At 43.1% G+C, this 19,672-nt stretch overlaps 1 protein-coding gene across 1 annotated transcript in view; it reads left to right on the plus strand.

Annotated features, from left to right (window-relative positions):
* Nucleotides 1-19,672, plus strand: part of LOC126481013 (uncharacterized) — a 180,860-nt gene that overhangs the window by 144,116 nt on the left and 17,072 nt on the right. Inside the window, exon 3 of the mRNA XM_050104469.1 lies at nt 9,277-9,541. Within this exon, the coding sequence (XP_049960426.1) occupies nt 9,277-9,541 (265 nt within the window). The remainder of the gene's footprint in view (nt 1-9,276; nt 9,542-19,672) is intronic.

Here is a 19,672-nt window from a genome sequence, read left to right on the forward strand (position 1 = left end):
TTCCTCAGCAGCGATTCACGAAAAGAACGCCTCCTTTCCCCTAGAGACTCCCACCCGAGTTCCTGAAGTATTTCCGTAACTTTCTCGTAATGATCAAACCTACCAGTAACAAATCTAGCAGCCCGCCTCTGAATTGCTTCTATGTCCTCCCTCAATCCGACCTGATAGGGATCCCAAACGCTCAAGCAGTACTCAAGAATAGGTCGTATTAGTCCTTTATAAGTGGTCTCCTTTCCAGATGAACCACATCTTCCCAAAATTCTACCAATGAACCGAAGACGACTATCCGCCTTCCCCACAACTGCCATTACATGCTTGTCCCACTTCATATCGCTCTGCAATTTTACGCCCAAATATTTAATCGATGTGACTGTGTCAAGCGCTACACTACTAATGGAGTATTCAAACATTACAGGATTCTTTTTCCTATTCGTCTGCATTAATTTACATTTATCTATATTTATAGTTAGCTGCCATTCTTTACACCAATCACAAATCCTGTCCAAGTCATCTTGTATCCTCCTACAGTCACTCAACGACGACACCTTCCCGTACACCACAGCATCATCAGCAAACAACCCCACATTGCTATCCACCCTATATAAAAGATCATTTATACAGACAGAAAACAACAGCGGACCTACCACACTTCCCTGAGACACTCCAGATGATACCCTCACCTCCGATGAACACTCACCATCGAGGACAACGTACTGGGTTCTATTACTTAAGAAGTCTTCGAGCCCCTCACATACTTGGGAACCAATCCCATATGCTCGTACCTTAGTTACGAGTCTGCAGTGGGGCACCGAGTCACACTTTCCAGAAGTCAAGGAATATGGCATCTCATCCAAGGTGGCTTCCGCCAACTCCTCCTCCCAGATGATGTCCTCGTGCCTTCCATCTACCCCTCCTACCAGCCCTCCACTGCCCCCCTCCTGGTTTCCCCCCTACTGTCTCTCCCCCCATTTCTTCCCCCCCCCCCTTCCTCCCTTCACCAGGTGGTAGGTCCCCTTCGGTGCAGTGATTTTTAACGTTTTCGTTGTGCTGTCAGTGTTACTCCAGTGCCGTGTGCAGTGCTACGTTCCACCAGCACCAGCAGTGTCGCCAGTATCATTCATTTGTATTCCCACTGTGGTGTTTCTTTGTCTTCCTGTCGACTCACAGTGTTCATTCTCTGCATGGGTGTGTGGCTCTCGTCTATGTTGTTTTTAAATCTACCGTTTATACTCATCTCTTTTTGTTCTTGTTTATTCATCACTTTATACCATTCTATGTTAAGTGTTACTTTCTCATTTGACCATGTTTCTTCTGTATCTCTCTTGGCTGAAGAGCGGCATATTGTGCTGCTGCCAGCCTGCCCCATTTTGGGGAGTGAAATAACAATTTAAAAAATGGCTATCTCTACTGTCATCGTGAGGAGTAAAACCACTGACTGCCAGGACTTACACGGCTTTCTTCCTATATAGCCATGAGTGCGGCCTCTGGCACCAATCAGATAGGGCTGAAATGATCCGTGCACGAAATGTGCGTTGGGTGGTCATAGCAGCTACAGCCCACTGCAGAACTGAGTGGCGTCATGTGCCGGGAGGGGCCAGCGTCACATGTGAAACTGTCTCTCTTGCTTCCCTGCCAGTGTCAAGCATCTGTCCTTGCTTCCTTTTGATATCCAAATTCCTCCCTACTAAATGTGTACCCCATGTCTGTGCTAAAGTTGTTGCTGTTGATCCTAATCTATCCTGTCTCTTGTACTGGCTGGTTATAACTAAACTTATCGTATTTAACATGTTATAACACAGAAACTAATTACCATGCAAATACCTAATGAGGTAACATTAATGTCCAGCGAACGAGGTACATGATTTCCAGGCATCACAGTGCCACCGTCCAGTTCCAACTATGGCCACCAGGTGCTGTGATCAGTCATCGTGATTCACAGCCTCGCAAACCTGGCCAGTCGCAGTGCACTTGTTAATGTGTCAACATGAGCTTGGGCAAAAGGAGCAGGGCATTATTGGTGAACCTCTATTATCAAAACAACAATAATGTTGCAGCTGCACTTCGAGAATATCGCCAGCTGAAAGGATTGTGGAAGGGTCCTCTTTCTCTACCTGCTGTGCAGAGCATGATGTAGAAGTTAAGATCAACTGGAGAACTGGGCGTCACTCTGGGAAGAGACTGACAACTGGTTACACCACAAGTGGTTGATGAAATCGCTGTTGCTGTGACATACAACACTGTGCGCAATTCCTGATTGTCAGACAGTGCACATTCTGTATCACAACAGCACAGTTGAACATCCTGTGGTCCACTGTACCCAAGGTGCTTCGAACCATTCTCAAATTATATCCATACAAGTGCCATCTCATACAGCAGCTTGCACCGCAGGATGCACAACGATATGTTGAATTCTTTCTCACAGGGATTGAAGTTGACGTTGGCTGTTCTGGACCAGCCTATGGATGGACAAAGTTCATTTTTCTCTGATGGGTGAGGTGAACATGCAGAATTGCCGCGTGTGGGGATTCTCACCTCCATTCACTGTGCATGAAGTTCCTGTGTATGGTGAAGTTGTCACCGTATGGTGTAGCTTCGTGGCTACGTTCATCATTGGCCCATTCCTTTTTGGACAAGTTGGCGCTCAAGGACCAAAGACGTGCAGTGTGACTTGCCAGTGCTACTGTGATATGCTTTGCAACTTATATGTTGATGAAGATGAGATTAAATGATTAGAACAACACAACACTCAGTCCCCGAGTGAAAAAAATCTCCAGTCCACCTGGGAACTGAGATAAGGACTCCATGATCTAGACGCAGTGGCCCTAAAACTTGACTGCAGGCTGAAGACTATTGACTTAACACTGGGGCAATGTTATGTACTATAGACTGTTGAGTGTATGGCAGTTGCTGCGTGATAAAGCTGTACTACAGTCACACCTAGAGGTGTTTACTAACAGGGAGGAGAGTGTCTGAGTAAGGGGAAAGTGCAGTGTGTGCATGCACAGCACAGATTATGAAATCCTTGCAGCAAACATCTTCCTGTTGTTGGAGCTTGCACTAACATGGCACTGGCAGGGACATTCTCATCACGAGCTGTTACCTGCTGATGTGTACACTTTGAGTTTACTCGTTGCTATCTTCATACTACATATCATGGGACCGTAATCTTCATGCACCATAGCTTCAGGGAATGCTCTTTATAATCAGGCATATGTGATTACATGCAGTGCCATTATATTCGTGTTGGAAGACGCAAATGAGAAATCAAGAATATTATTAGAAGTTTTCTTGAGAAGGTTGCAGGAATTGCTAGTTATAGAAATAGTGCAAGTTACAAATGCTTCCCAAGACTTCTCTCTTCAGGAAAGATGGGGAAGGAAGATAACAAAATGTTGTATTTAGGTAACATTGATGAACAGGCTGTCACGGGAAGCACAAAATCCATGTGAGGCTTGTTATTTATTTCGAATTGTCAGTACTGCAGAAAGTGACATTGCCAGCTATGCTACATTTTTTTTACACCTGTCCTTCTGACAGTGCACTGTCAGGCTTGTTTCGCTTTGGTTGATCCTTTGTTTATGTGGCTATATGTTTACTGGTACTCTAGTGAGAACCTACTGACTTTGTGAATGTCTGCATTTGTCGAATTATCATCGATCATATTGACATAACTTGTTAATGTAACTGCTCGCAGACTCACTAGCTGTAGCTTACAACTTACACATTTGTGCATGGGCTTCAGCTGTCGAACTGCACCTCCCATACAGTGATCGTACACAATGGAGCCCCCACTACTACTGTTATTGCCTCCCCTATTGCACCATCTGTGCACGTGTGGGCCAAGTTACACTGTAGAGCCAAAGAAACTGGTACACCTGCCTAATATCATGTAGAGCCCCCGTGAACACGATGAAGTGCCACAACATGATGTAGCATGGAATCGTCTAAGGTTTGAAGTAGTGCTGGAGGGAACTGACACCACAAATCCTTCAGGGTTGTTCATAAATCCGTAAGAGTATGAGGGGATGGAGATCTCTTCCTTATAGTATGTTGCAAGGCATCCCAGATATGCTCAGGGTCTGGGAAATTTGGTGGCCAGCAGAAGTGTTCAAACTGAGAAGAGAATTCCTAGGGCCACTCTATAGCAGTTCTGAGATGTCGCGTTGTCCTGCTGCTATAGCCCAAGTCCATCGGAATGCACAATGGACTCAAATGGATGCAGGTGATCAGACACGATTCTTACATACGTGTGACCTGTCACAGTTGTATCTAGATGTATCAGCAGCCCCATATCACTCCAACTGCCCACAGATGCCCCACACCATTACAGAGCCTCCACCAGCTTGAACAGTCCACTGCTGAAATGCAGGGTCCATGGATTCATGAGATTGTCTCCATATCCGTACATGCCCATCCACTCGATACAACTTGAAACGAGACTCCTCTGACCAGGCAGCATGTTTCCATTCATCAACAGTCCAATGTTGGTGTTGACAGGCCTAGGCGAGGTGTAAAGCTTTGTGTCATGAAGTCATCAAGGGTATATGAGTGGGCCTTCAGCTCTGAAAGCCCATATCGATGATGTTTTGTTGAATGGTATGCACCCTGACACTTGTTGATGGCACAGCATTGAAACCTGCAGCAATTTGCGGCAGGGTTGCACTATTCTCATGTTGAATGATTCTCTTCAGTCATCATTGGTCACGTTCTTGCAGGATCTTTTTCCGACTGCAGTGATGTCAGAGATTTAATATTTGCCAGATTCCAGGTATTCAAGGTACACTCGTGACATGGTCATATGGGAATATTCCCACTTCATTGCTATTTCAGAGATACTGTGTGCCATTGCTCGTGCACAGACTACAACACCACATTGAAATCACTTAAATCTTCATAACGTGCCATTGTAGCAGCAGTAACCGATCTAACAACTGTGCCAGACATTTGTTGTCTTATACATGGTGGTTCACTGATCGTGACTGGGCCAAATCTCTCACGAAATAAGCGTCAAACGAAAAAACTACAAAGAACGAAACTTGTCTAGCTTGAAGGGGGAAACCAGATGGCGCTATGGTTGGCCCGCTAGATGGCGCTGCCATAGGTCAAACGGATACCAACTGCGTTTTTTTTTAAATAGGAACCACCATTTTTATTACATATTTGTGTAGTACATAAAGAAATATGAATGTTTTAGTTGAACCACTTTTTTTGCTTTGTGGTAGATGGTGCTGTAATAGTCACAAACATATGGCTCACAATTTTAGACGAATGTCTGGTAACAGGTAGGATCTTTAAATTAAAATACAGAATGTAGGTACGTTTGAACATTTTATTTTGGTTGTTCTAATGTGATACATGTACCTTTATGAACTTATCATTTCTGAGAATGCATGCTGTTACAGCATGATTAGCTGTAAATACCACATTAATGCAATAAATTCTAAAAATGATTTCTGTCAACCTCAATGCATTTGACAATACGTGTAACGACATTCCTTTCAACAGCGAGTAGTTCACCTTCCTTAATGTTCGCACATGCACTGACAATGCGCTGACGCATGCTGTCAGGCATTGTCGGTAGATCACGTTAGCAAATATCCTTCAACTTTCCCTACAGAAAGAAATCCGGGGACGTCAGATCCGGTGAAAGTGCGGTCCATGGTATGGTGCTTCGAAGACCAATCCACCTGTCATGAAATATGCTAATCAATACCACTTCAACTGCACGCGAGCTATGTGCCAGACATCCATCATGTTCGAAGTACATCGCCATTCTGTCATGCAGTGAAACATCTTGTAGTAACATCGGTAGAACATTACGTAGGAAATCAGCATACATTGGACCATTTGGATTGCCACCGATAAAATGGGAGCCAATTATCTTCCTTCCGTAACGCCGCACCATACATTAACCTGTCAAGGTCGCTGATGTTCCACTTGTTGCAGCCATCATGGATTTTCCGTTCCCCAATAATGCATATTACGCCGGTTTATGTTACCACTGTTGGTGAATGACGCTTTGTCGCTAAATAGAACGCATGCAAAAAATCTGTCATCGTCCCATAATTTCTCTTGTGCCCCGTGGCAGAACTGTACACGACATTCAAAGTCGTCGCCATGCAATTCCTGGTGCATAGAAATATGGTACAGGTGCAACTGATGTCGATGTAGCATTCTCAACACACGTTTTTGAGATCATGATTCTCGCCGAATCTGTCTGCTACTGATGTGTGGATTAACTGTGACAGCAGCTGAAACACCTACTTGGGCATCATCATTTGTTGCAGGTCGTGGATGACATTTCACATGTGGCTGAACACTTCCTGTTTCCTTAAATAACGTAACTATCCAGCGAACAGTCCGGACACTTGGATGATGTCGTCCAGGATACTGAGCAGCATACACAGCACACGCCCGTTGGGCAATTTGATGACAATAGCCATACATCAACACGATATCGACCTTTTCCACACTTGGTAAACGGTCCATTTTAACAGGGGTAATGTATCACGAAGTAAATACCGTCCGCACTGGAGGAATGTTATGTGATACCACGTACTTATACATTTGTGACTATTACAGTGCCATCTATCACAAAGCGAAAAAAGTGGTCCAACTAAAACATTCATATTTCTTTACGTACTACACGAATATGTAATAAAAAATGGGGGTTCCTATTTTTTAAAAATGCAGTTAACATCCGGTTGACCTATGGCAGCGCCATCTAGCGGGCCAACCATAGCGCCATCTGGTTACCCACTTCAAGCTTGACGAGTTTCGTTCTTTGTAGTTTTTTTTCGTTTGATGCTTATTTCGTGAGATATTTGGCCCAGTCAATATCACTGGACCACCCTGTACAGGCGTTGCCAACCGCAGCGCCACATTCTGCCTCTTTACTGTGGTGTGCGTACTGTAAGACCTTCAGTATACACACCATCAGATTAATTGACTTGTCACTCTAACGAAGTAGGTGAGTGTCAGCAATATGTCTCGTGGTCTCATTGTGGCGTGTTTATCTTCTGCCATTAGGTCAGACGATAGAAATGCCAGTTGCACACTTAGAGTAACAGATTGACGGTGACCAACTTTAAACAGAACTTGATCAATTTTCACACACATTTATTAAAATAATAACAAGCGTAAAAATTACTTAACTTGGTTTTGGGTGCTATTTACACTCCTGGAAATTGAAATAAGAACACCGTGAATTCATTGTCCCAGGAAGGGGAAACTTTATTGACACATTCCTGGGGTCAGATACATCACATGATCACACTGACAGAACCACAGGCACATAGACAAAGGCAACAGAGCATGCACAATGTCGGCACTAGTACAGTGTATATCCACCTTTCGCAGCAATGCAGGCTGCTATTCTCCCATGGAGACGATCGTAGAGATGCTGGATGTAGTCCTGTGGAACGGCTTGCCATGCCATTTCCACCTGGCGCCTCAGTTGGACGAGCGTTCGTGCTGGACGTGCAGACCGCGTGAGACGACGCTTCATCCAGTCCCAAACATGCTCAATGGGAGACAAAACCGAAGATCTTGCTGGCCAGGGTAGTTGACTTACACCTTCTAGAGCACGTTGGGTGGCACGGGATACATGCGGACGTGCATTGTCCTGTTGGAACAGCAAGTTCCCTTGCCGGTCTAGGAATGGTAGAACGATGGGTTCGATGACGGTTTGGATGTACCGTGCACTATTCAGTGTCCCCTCGACGATCACCAGTGGTGTACGGCCAGTGTAGGAGATCGCTCCCCACACCACGATGCCGGGTGTTGGCCCTGTGTGCCTCGGTCGTATGCAGTCCTGATTGTGGCGCTCACCTGCACGGCGCCAAACACGCATACGACCATCATTGGCACCAAGGCAGAAGCGACTCTCATCGCTGAAGACGACACGTCTCCATTCGTCCCTCCATTCACGCCTGTCGCGACACCACTGGAGGCGGGCTGCACGATGTTGGGGCGTGAGCGGAAGACGGCCTAACGGTGTGCGGGACCGTAGCCCAGCTTCATGGAGACGGTTGCGAATGGTCCTCGCCGATACCCCAGGAGCAACAGTGTCCCTAATTTGCTGGGAAGTGGCGGTGCGGTCCCCTACGGCACTGCGTAGGATCCTACGGTCTTGGCGTGCATCCGTGCGTCGCTGCGGTCCGGTCCCAGGTCGACGGGCACGTGCACCTTCCCCCGACCACTGGCGACAACATCGATGTACTGTGGAGACCTCACGCCCCACGTGTTGAGCAATTCGGCGGTACGTCCACCCGGCCTCCCGCATGCCCACTATACGCCCTCGCTCAAAGTCCGTCAACTGCACATACGGTTCACGTCCACGCTGTCGCGGCATGCTACCAGTGTTAAAGACTGCGATGGAGCTCCGTATGCCATGGCAAACTGGCTGACACTGACGGCGGCGGTGCACAAATGCTGCGCAGCTAGCGCCATTCGACGGCCAACACCGCGGTTCCTGGTGTGTCCGCTGTGCCGTGCGTGTGATCATTGCTTGTACAGCCCTCTCGCAATGTCCGGAGCAAGTATGGTGGGTCTGACACACCGGTGTCAATGTGTTCTTTTTTCCATTTCCAGGAGTGTACAATTGACAGTCTGAAGTTCCTTTGGTATTGGTACGTTAATCTTATTCTCACATATCTCTCTGATACTTGACAAAAGTGTCTATACAATTATCTTCATGGCAATGTACAGGAATATGGTAATCTTATTAGGTGCAGACTGACACTTGACTATAGACTGGTACAGACAAATGTAGAAGTCGTACAGACTGGTACAGACTAACGCAGACTGGTACAGACTGATGTAGACTGGCTAATCGGAGGTCTGTACACTCATTATAATACCTCGCGCGTTCATGTATCACTGCGCGAGTGTGATCCGCGAGGTGAAAAGGTTCTACGTTAGCAGCAATCTCATTGGCTGCGTTACATATTAATACACGGATTGGCGGAAGCAGAATTTGGTCCGTCTCTATGGCAGCACCATCTCGTAGTGCGGAGACGGACGAGCGCTGCGCCTGCGCTGTTGTGCTCAGTGGGGCGCACTCTAGTGGGAAAGTTGTGTACACGCTGACTACGCGGAGCTATGTACACAACATTTACTTGTCTCTGTATTTGAATATGGATTCCTATACCAGTTTCTTTGGCGTTTCAGTGTATTTTATGTGCACTGTACGGCGTTGGTAGTTCGTACTGCAGTGTGCGGTGAGTTGTGCTGGCTGCGCGCAGACTCACTAGTGTGCTTGTTGCCTGCGGCCAGCTGACGCGGCCGTCGCTGCTGCGGCTCGACCTGGCGCGGCTGACCGCGGCGCTGGGCCAGATGTCGCGGCTGCGCGAGCTGCGGCTCGCCAAGGTGGCGTGCGACGGCGTGCTGGAGGCGGTGGGCGGCTCGTGCCCGCTGCTCGCGCTGCTCGACGTGCGCGGCTCGCGCCTCGTCACCGACGCGGGCGTGCGCTCGCTGCTCGTGCAGCGCGCCCACATCACCGACAAGCTCATCTGCGACGACTTCCCGCCCAAGGCCAAAGGTACTGCGCGCGCACGGCACGCGGCACTCTGACCAGCGGCGAGTTACCACTCTACCGAACAAACGGCAAAATGAGATTATAATTATTATTACGCGTGCAGAGGCATTCGAGCAGTCTTCTTCTTGCACTCTGCAAACGAATAGAACACGAAGAATCCCTAGTGTGTGGTAGAATGGGAAGTAGCCTCTCCTGCACACTTCATAGTTATGCACAGTACACGAGTACAGGGCGGCAATAAAAAAAAAAACGTAAATTAGTTACAAACTACAGCGTGCACACACTTTATTCAACATCTAAACGTTACTAGAGATATTCGTATTTAGGTTATGACAACGTAAAATGCTATATATACTTTCACTAATGAAACATTAAATGCTCTGAGTAACCGGAAGTCACCCGTTGGGATGTTTTGTGATCTATCGATGGCTTTTGATTGTGTAAATCGTGGAATACTTCTAGATAAGCTCAAGTACTGTGGTATGAATGGGACAGTGCTCAAATGGTTTAGATCATACCTAACTGGAAGAGTGCAGAAAGTTGAAATAAACACTTCACATAATATTCAAAAAACTGGTGATTTCTCAAACTGGGGAACAATCAAGAAAGGGGTGCCACAAGGTTCGGTCTTGGGTCCTCTGCTGTTCTTAATATATATTCATGACTTGCCATTCTATATTCACGAAGATGCAAAGCTAGTACTTTTTGCTGATGATACAAGTATAGCTATCACACCCGACAGACAAGAATTAACTGGTGAAATTGTAAACGATGTTTTTCAGAAAATCATTAAGCGTTTCTCTGCAAATGGGCTCTCATTAAACTTTCACAAAACACAGTATATACAGTTCCACACAGTAAATGGAATGACACCATTAATAAATATAGACTTCGATCAGAAATCGGTGGCTAAGATAGAATATTCAAAATTTCTAGGTGTGTGCATTAATGAGGGGTTGAACTGGAAAAACGCACTGAGGACCTGCTGAAACGTTTGAGTTCAGCTACTTATGCTATTAGTGTCATTGCAAATTTTGGCGATATACATCTGCGTAAATTAGCTTACCACGCCTATTTTCATTCTCTGCTTTCGTATGGTATCATATTCTGGGGTAACTCATCATTGAGTAAAAGAGTATTCATTGCACAAAAGCGTTTAATCAGAATAATTGCTGGAGCTCATTCAAGATCATCCTGCAGACACTTATTTAAAGAGCTAGAAATCTTCACTTTAGGCTCACAATATATATATTCACTTATGAAATTTGTTATTAACAATCCAAATGAATTCAAAAGTAATAGCAGTGTACATGGCTACACTAGGAGAAAGGATGATTTTCACTACTCAAGGTTAAATCTAACTTTGGCTCAGAAGGGGGTAAATTATGCTGCCACAAAAGTCTTTCGTCACTTACCTAATAGCGTCAAAAGTCTGACAGATAGCCATATAGCATTTAAAAGGAAATTAAAAGAATTTCTTAATGGTAACTCTTTCTACTCATTAGATGAATTTTCGATATAGTGAGTGGGTAATTTCCCAACCCCCACTAAAAATAAAAAAAAAATACAAAATACAAAAAAAAATTAAAATATTGAGTGTCATGTAATATTTTGTCTAATGTAATATCTTGTATAGACACCTTTTATTAACCTGACACTTCCGTATCATTACAAAGTGTCGTATTCATGATCTATGGAACAAGTACTAATCTAATCTAATCTGACATGTCCGATATGCCTGCCATCATTGGCGATGACATGGCACACACTAATAGCGAAATTCTGCGTGACCCACTGAAGTGTCGCAACATTGGTGCTGTCTAAGACGTCCTGAATGGCTGTTTTCAGCTCATCAATTGTTTTGGGGTTATTGTTGCTCACTTCATCTGTAATACAGCTGTACAAATCGGGGTCACATGTTTTCAGACCTGGAAAATATGGTGGCCAATCGAAGCCTGTGCCAGCGGCCTCTGGGTACCCCAGAGCCAGAATATTATCCCCAAAGTGCTCCTATAGGACATCAAACACTCTCCTGCTTCGACGGGGTCGAGCTCCACCTTGTGTGAACCATGTCTTGTTGAAATCAGGGTCACTTTGGATAATGTGGATGAAATCATCTGGCAAAAGCTTCACGTACCATTTGGTAGTCACTGTGACACCGAGGAATATCGCACCGATTATTCTGTGACTGGACATTGCACACGACACAGTCACCCGTTGAGGTTGAAGAGACTGCTCGATCATGAAATGCGGATTCAGTGTCCCCCAAATGGGCTTCATCACCAAACCAAACCATGATGCGCATGCTAATCCCCATCATGCCCCACAGTCAACTGTGCAGTTTTAACGTTCTAACGCAAATCGTTCAGAAGTTAGGACGATTTTATTTTATATATAGTTCAATAATTGTCACCCTATAGGTGTAGACATTGGCAGAATGTGCTACTCGGAGATGAAGAGACTGTCACAGAAGAGTAAACTGTGTCAAACTGGAATGAACCACGTGGAAGGCTTGTAACCCAAGCCAAACATAGTGTGTTAAAAATAAAGTATTCCATATCTTGAGAGATGGTATGAGTGGAAATCCTGTATGAACTGGAATTGTTTTGTGTAAAGTTCATTATACCAACCAAAACAAAAATTACATCCACTTCAGATTTCTACATAGGATCTTGAGTTTGCTGCACAATTTTTTTTTCTGTTGAATTGCCAACTTTTTGATGCCATTTCGAAGAAATAAGAGGGACGCGCACACAGCCACTTGCACACAAACTCATCTCCTGCTGCATTTTCAACAAATTGATGTCCTTTAAATTCTTCTTTCAGTATTCTCAGAGCGATAAATCTGGGCTATAAGAAGGATGTTCCAGGGTTGTCCAATGAACATCCTCCAGTTTCTCCCTCGTTAAAGCAGCAGAGTGCCGCCTTGCATTGTTATGCAGAAGAATCATTATCAATGACTGTGGCTTGTGCACTTCCACAGCTTATTCCTACAGCTGAAAGGTTGACATGCTGATCTTTGGCAATAAGGTCCTGTATGGTACTAACATTATTTGGTGTGATGCTAGTCCATGATCATCTTTGGTGGTGTATGTTTTCCACAGCTACCCGTCCTGCCACAAATGTTTTATGCCATTCATAAACTTGGGGCTTTAAAAGGATTCTTACCTCAAACCATCATGGAGCCTACTCATTACCTCAAGTTTGGTGCCAACTTTTGTGCAAAACTTGATGATTATACACTGAGCAACAGACTATACATCTTACTCACACGTGGTGGCCGGACTCTAGTAGTTGCTTCACGCTAACTGCTGCATCACAGTGCTATTCCAGACATCCTCACTAACATCTTGTAAAAGTCTCTCCAGTTTCCATCCACTAACACAGCTGCCAGATTTAAATTCTAGTTCATATTTCACAGCCCTTCGTAGGATGGAACAAAACAAGGAAAAAAGACTAGTAAACAAGAGCTTTAAAAGATATGTCTTAAAAGCTATTAACACATGTTCATTAGTTCTACTATCAAACACATCTGTTCTACTGAAAGCTCTTTGGGTTAGAAACTACCTGCAGAATGCTGTAAATAAATGAGTATTCAAAGCAGAACACAACATTCTGTTGAGCTTATAATATAATCTGCTTGCTATTACATACACCCTGAACTTGTGAATCATCACTAAAGAAAGTGCTCAATAAGGTGTCCTTCCATAGTAAGGCATGCTTTTGTCCAACATCTTAGAGAATCACGCACTCTCTAAAAACTTCAAGTTGGTCATGGATGTGCTGGCAGGCATTGATGACGTGTTCCTGCAGTGTTTGTACATCATTAATGGGTCTTGCATACACCAAAGAGTTCAAGTATCACCACAAACAAAAATTCAAGGGATTAAAATTGGAGGGATGAGCTGTATTGAACCTTCCTGACCAATCTATTGCCCGTTAAATGTTTGTGTGTGAGGCATTCTCGAGCATTTCGGAGGAAACTGGCTGGTGCTCCATCATGCATGAACCATATCTCCTGCTGTTTTTGGAATGGGACCTCCTCTTGCGGGATAGGCAAGTTGTTTGTTATGAATGGACAATACCTTGCACCAGTGAACCTCTTTGGTAGTATGCAAGGTCCTGTTAATCTTTCACCAATAATTTCTGCTGAAGTATTAAATGACAATCAGTGCTGATGTCTCACTTTTTCAGCTGCTTAAGGATTTGCAACAGTATGCACATATTACTTACGAAAATTGAGAGTCCCGTCTGGCATGAAATTAGCCTCATCCATAAACAATCTCTGAGTGAAAAGTGGACCTAACCACGCCTTTGCAATAGCCACTCTCGGAACTGCTTTCTGGCAGGCTGATCTTGTAGCTGAAGGGCTTTGACATGGTGTACATGGTATGTGTAGAGCAACTGTTCATGTAGGATCAACCAGACTAGAAGAGGACTGACCCCAATAGGTGCTGAAATTCTATGAACACTAGTTTCAGGGTCTTCTTACACTTGTTGTAAAACTGTTCCTCCACAATAGTGGTACAAATGGTGTGAGCTCAGCCACGATGTGCCCTGTAGTCTGCTAGTCAATGGGAAAGACATCTGAATAATTATGCAGATAGTATCCAGCATTGTGGATGTTCTTCAGCATACAGGTCACAGGCTCGACAATTGCTTGAATTTGCCAGGTCATCACAGAAAATCATGTCTGCCATTTCCCATGAGGAATAAGAAGTTTCCATTATGCAAAGATAAAACTGCAATGTAAAAACATTTCACAAACTTAACACAGCCTGGTTCCATTAGACAATGCCTCACACTGAACTTCGAATAAGGTTTACAGTAACAAAACTTACAGATGTTTACTGCATGCTGTATCCATAGAGAATAACAAAGTGTGTCCTTTTCTTTTTTTTACTGCATTTTGTAGATTATTCATAATAGCAAAGACCTTGCAGTCAAATGCCATCTTTGAAAATTGTAGAATATTGCATTTATGTTCAATATTTGGGAAATATGGGCTACAAAATCATCCAACAATTTCTAGAAAAGTAGCATTTTCATAAATAAAAAATTACAATACCTAGTTACAGGGCCGTACTTAGGTTCTATAGACCTGTAAGCTGAATATGTAGTGTGCGCTCTATGTTTGTATGAGACTAGTAAAGTTTCCAAAATTGTGTCATTTCATTTGTATAAGTACCTACACCTGGGCATAAGGCTGGATCCCGTGTTTACGTTTGATGCTGAGGTGCTATTCCAGGACATGGAGAGCCTTAGAAATTCTGCTCATGTGTTAGGGGGAATTTAAAGTAGACTGGGGTGGCAGTGAGAATTGGATCGAGGAGGGAGGGGTGCCAGGGTAATCCATGCAGTTGTGTGAACTGCTGTGCCAAGGTGGTTTAGTGGCTATCGCACCTGCCTAGTAAGCTCAGAACCTAGGTTCGATTCCTGACCTTGGTAGAAATTTTCACTTGCTGCTTCAGTCTACACACATAAAAAAATATTTTGCTATACAGTCGCATTTTTCTGGATGCTTTCAATTTGGAGCATTCATTAATCAGAGCCATGGGTCACAGAACAACCCTGTGTTGATTGAGGATAAGTGCTAAAGCTTAACCTGAAAACTGAAAATTCTACCATCAAGATGAGTGCTTCAAATACAGAAATCTTAGATGATCAGTGCTTTATCAAAAGTAATTTCTCCCTCACGGGTAAAATGAAATTTTCTTAGCGTTAAAGTTACGTCAGTTCAGTTGTGGCTGTCATGAAGCTAAATTATTTTTTAAAAGATTATCTCTATTGTCACTATTCGTTACAGTGTAAAATTTGTTAGATATGTAACCAATAATTTCATTTTTTTTCCCAAACACGAGCAAAGAAACTTATGACCTGCCCCCACAGCATTACTTCATTTAACACCTCTTCTCCTACCTTCCAAACATCTCAGAAGTTCTGCTGCATACCTTATGGGACTATCACTCAAGGAAGAAAGGATACTGCAGTGAAGTGGCTTAGTCAGAACCTAGGGGATTGTTTCCAGAATAAATTTTTGCTCTGCAGCAAAGTGTGCGCCAATCTGAAACAGCCTGGTGGGGGAAACTGTGTGCTGGACAGCATCTCATGCCAGGTACCTTTGCTCATTCACAGATAAAAAGTTAGACGTTGTCATCAGAAATAACTTTTATTTGTAATTTTTGTCTGAAATGGGAAATCTAAAAGTAAATACCTATGTTCAAAAACTAGCTTCACTATTTTCACATAGTGATATTCGACCCACTTAAAACTTTTTATACTCTGTCAGGACAACACAGTGAACTCTGTTTTTGATAAAAACAGATGTAATCTGTTCTCTGAAGAGACCAAAAGTGAGACTGCAATGAGGTATGCTGAGGTTTATAATTTTGGAAAATGTATGCTCTCACATGCAATAAACCTGCAACATCATACCACTTCCTCTACAACAATAATGCCAGACACTGAGTGAGATGGAGCAGTGAACTCTTGTTTGAGAGGAGTGAATTTGAAACTCTGGTCAGTTCTGCCTGATTTAGGTTTATCGTGGATTCTTCAAATTACTTCAGGTTGGTGTTGAGATTATTTTTTGACTAGACCACAAGTGCTTCTTACCCTCCAGCATCGAACGCATCTCACTCTCATATCCTAACTACTGTTTCACCTTACTCAGCAATATCCCATTGTGAGTAACCAGTTGAACCTTAAGCTCAATTCCAGAAGAACCCACATATTAATTACACAGCACACCTTCTATCACTCCCAGATGTCTATCTCACTACATTCAGCCATAAGTCTTACTAGCACAGTAAAGTGCCTGGATTAATCGTCAACCCCTAAATATTCATTGAACTCCACCCACTAATCATCCTACATGAACGTGAAATATGGCTACTGAAATGCTATTAAAATAACTGAACATGTGGATGACACCTTCCCATTATCTGATACTTGCAAAAGACCCTTGTGTGTCCCATATTCACCTGTGCACTCGCCACCTAAATATGTTTCCCCTTTCAAATTCTACAATTTTGTCAAAATTCTCGATAGCCATGCACTTCTTTCTGTTTACCATTTACCATTCCTGACACATGTCCTATACAGTTTGAATTTTCTCTTGCAATTTGCTTAAAATACATGAATAGGCAAATGCTCATACAAGTATACGATACTAGTGAACCCAGCAATGCTTCACAATTGCTAAAAATGTGTGAGAATTGGATGATGATGATGATGATGATGATGATGATGATGATGTCGTCCCATACTCCTAGACAGAGCATAGAGGAATGATGCGGGACACCATCACCACCATACTAGGCAAGGTCCTAGTGGAAGTGGTTTGCCATTGCTTTCCTTCGACCGTAATGGAGATGAATGATGATGATGAAGATGCACACCCTAATCTCCATCTCCCCCTTTCTCTGTCCATCACATCCTCCACCCTCTCTGTTAACCTCCCCCCTCTCTTTTCAGTGTCTCTCCCTCCCTCCCTCCCTCACCCTCTCCCTCCTTCCCCCTCTCTCCCTCCTCCCTCTCCCTACCCCCTCTCTCCCCCCTCTCTCTCTGCTCACTTCCTTCCCTCCCCCCTCTCTGTCCACCTCCTGTTCCTTCCCTCTCTGCCTTTGAGCCTTGTTTATTGTTATTGCAAACAAAACCTTGATTGGGAACTGAAGTCACTTCAAATGAATGAGTAACTTGGCTTTGATCATTGGTATCTGGCTGTAAGAGCAGGTGCTCCATCTACTGGATTTGTGAGAATAGTAGTCACAGTCTTTTGTGAATTGATTTTCCCATGGTATCTGTAACAGCCGCAAATGGGACAAGGGCATATTCAGAGAGGTACAATGGAGGGCACCATCCCCCCTTCTCCCCCCTCCCAAATCCCTGTTATAGAAAAAATATTCCCATGCCAGACAGACAGACATATCAATTCAGTATTAAACTGAAGAAAACCAGAATATGTAGTGGGTATTTTCACATAGCACGTACCCAGAGCCATTTGTCATGAAATCTGAATGAAATCTTTTTCATCATTCACAGTGGAACTAATATGAGTTGCTCCTTCACCCCCACTCCTTTTCCCCCACAACTCTGATCCTAAGTACAGTATCGAACTGACACACTGTTAGTTACATACCCAGTTAGCTCCCAGTTCTTTAAAGAATCGAACTCCCATGTATATAAACAGCTTAAAAGTTCTGAATACTTTACAAATGAGTTAAAGCATTCCATATCTGACCTTAGAGATAGAATCGAGAAACAGCTTAGTAAAGATTTTAAATTATGTCTAACGTTTGTTGGAAGTCACTAAGTGCTCACATGATCAAACACTGAATGAGAATAGTCTGGTTGATTTGTGCTCCATTTTAAGCAAAAGCTAGTTTTCCACATATCTCAATGTTTAGAGTGTTATATCTCCTGAACTGTGTGTCATATATTGATATAATTTTGCAGATCCATTCAGTGGTGTATGTTGATACTCTCTGCAAAATCTATTGTTAATAGAGCTGGTAGAAAAGAAGCATTAAATTAAATTGTTATGCCTGATGTTGAACTTTTACTGTGTAAACTGCAAAAAATGTTGGTAAGCAATAAACTATCTTTCTTTAATTTTGTGGGATGTGTCAGCAGGAAAAAATTTTGTATGTGTTTATTATGTCTATGTATCCTAAGGAAACATGGAGTTGACTGGAGGGATAGATGGCTAATTAGAAATTCATATTTGAACCAGAGAGCAAGAGTAAGAACAGGAGGCGTGATGAGTGAAGAAATTGAACTGGGAAGAGGTGTAAGACAAGGTTGTTGTTTATCACCAACACTGTTCAATATCTATCTGGAGCAACATTATTAATGAAAGTTTTGATGGAAGGAGAGGAGTTTGTATAGGTGGTCAGAGAGTGGAGTGTATAAGATCTGCAGACGACATGGTTGTGATGGCAGAGAGTGCAAGAGAGATGGAACAAATGTTAGATGATCTAAACACAAAATTATAAGAATACAGAATGAAGATTAACAAGAAGAAAATGAAAAGCATGGTAATTGGAGGAAAGGGGACAAAAAAGGCTTATGAAAATAGGGGGAGAGGAAATAGAGCACGTGAATAACTTTAATTACTTGAGAAGTGTAATAATGGATGATATGTATTGCTCAACAGAAATTAGGAAAAGAATTGCAATGGCAAAAGAAGAATTCAAACAGGAAACAGAAATTACTTTGTGGACCACTAAACAAAGATCTGAGGAAAAGACATGCCAAATGTTACATCTGGAATGTTGCACTGTATGGTGCGGAGACCTGGACATTGAGGAAGGAAGATGAAAGAAGATTGGAGGCACTAGAGATGTGGATATGGAGAAGAGTGGAAAAAGTGAGATGGGAAGACCGAGTAAGGAATGAAGAAGTATTAAGAAGAGTTAGAGAAGAAAGGAAAATGCTGAAAGTCATCAGAAAGAGAAAACAGAACTGGATTAGACATTGTTTGAGGAGGGACTTTTTATTGGAGGGAGGAACAGAAGGAATGGTGGAGGGAAAAAGGGGAAGAGGAAAAAGAAGATATCAAATGCTGGACAATATCAAAGGAGACAAATATTCAGAAATGAAAAGATTGGCTATGGACAGACAAAAGTGTAAGAGGCTTAACTCATGACAAGACCTGCCGTAAGGGGGAATATCATACTACTACTATTATGTGTAAAGAGTTTTTGGAAGTTGCTAAATGCTCTCATTCTCGAACACTACACAGTTATAGTGTGGGTATTTGTGCAATGTGAGTTCTGCTGCCTTAAGATATATGTACACTGTTTCTATCTGTAAACTTGCCTTACTGCGTTTAACCCTTAAGATAAGACTTTAGATTCTTAATGAGTAGCTTACGACAGCATTTAAAATTTTTAAATTCAGTCAATAATTATGCGAAACATTGAAAAATTAAAATTTTGTTGCATGTGGAGGCCATTAGATCAGCAACTTGCAACTGAGACTGAGTGCCATGAATCATGTTAGCCATTTAGCAATATACAAGGTGACTCAGCTGTCCCTACCAAAGGGCATTAAACAATCCACAACACCTTCAGAAACTGTGTATGAGATTTTTGTATTCTCTTGCTTGCTACACATGGACAAATAGTAATA

The sequence above is a fragment of the Schistocerca serialis genome, chromosome 5 (assembly GCF_023864345.2).
Source record: "Schistocerca serialis cubense isolate TAMUIC-IGC-003099 chromosome 5, iqSchSeri2.2, whole genome shotgun sequence".
Lineage (NCBI taxonomy): Eukaryota > Metazoa > Arthropoda > Insecta > Orthoptera > Acrididae > Schistocerca > Schistocerca serialis.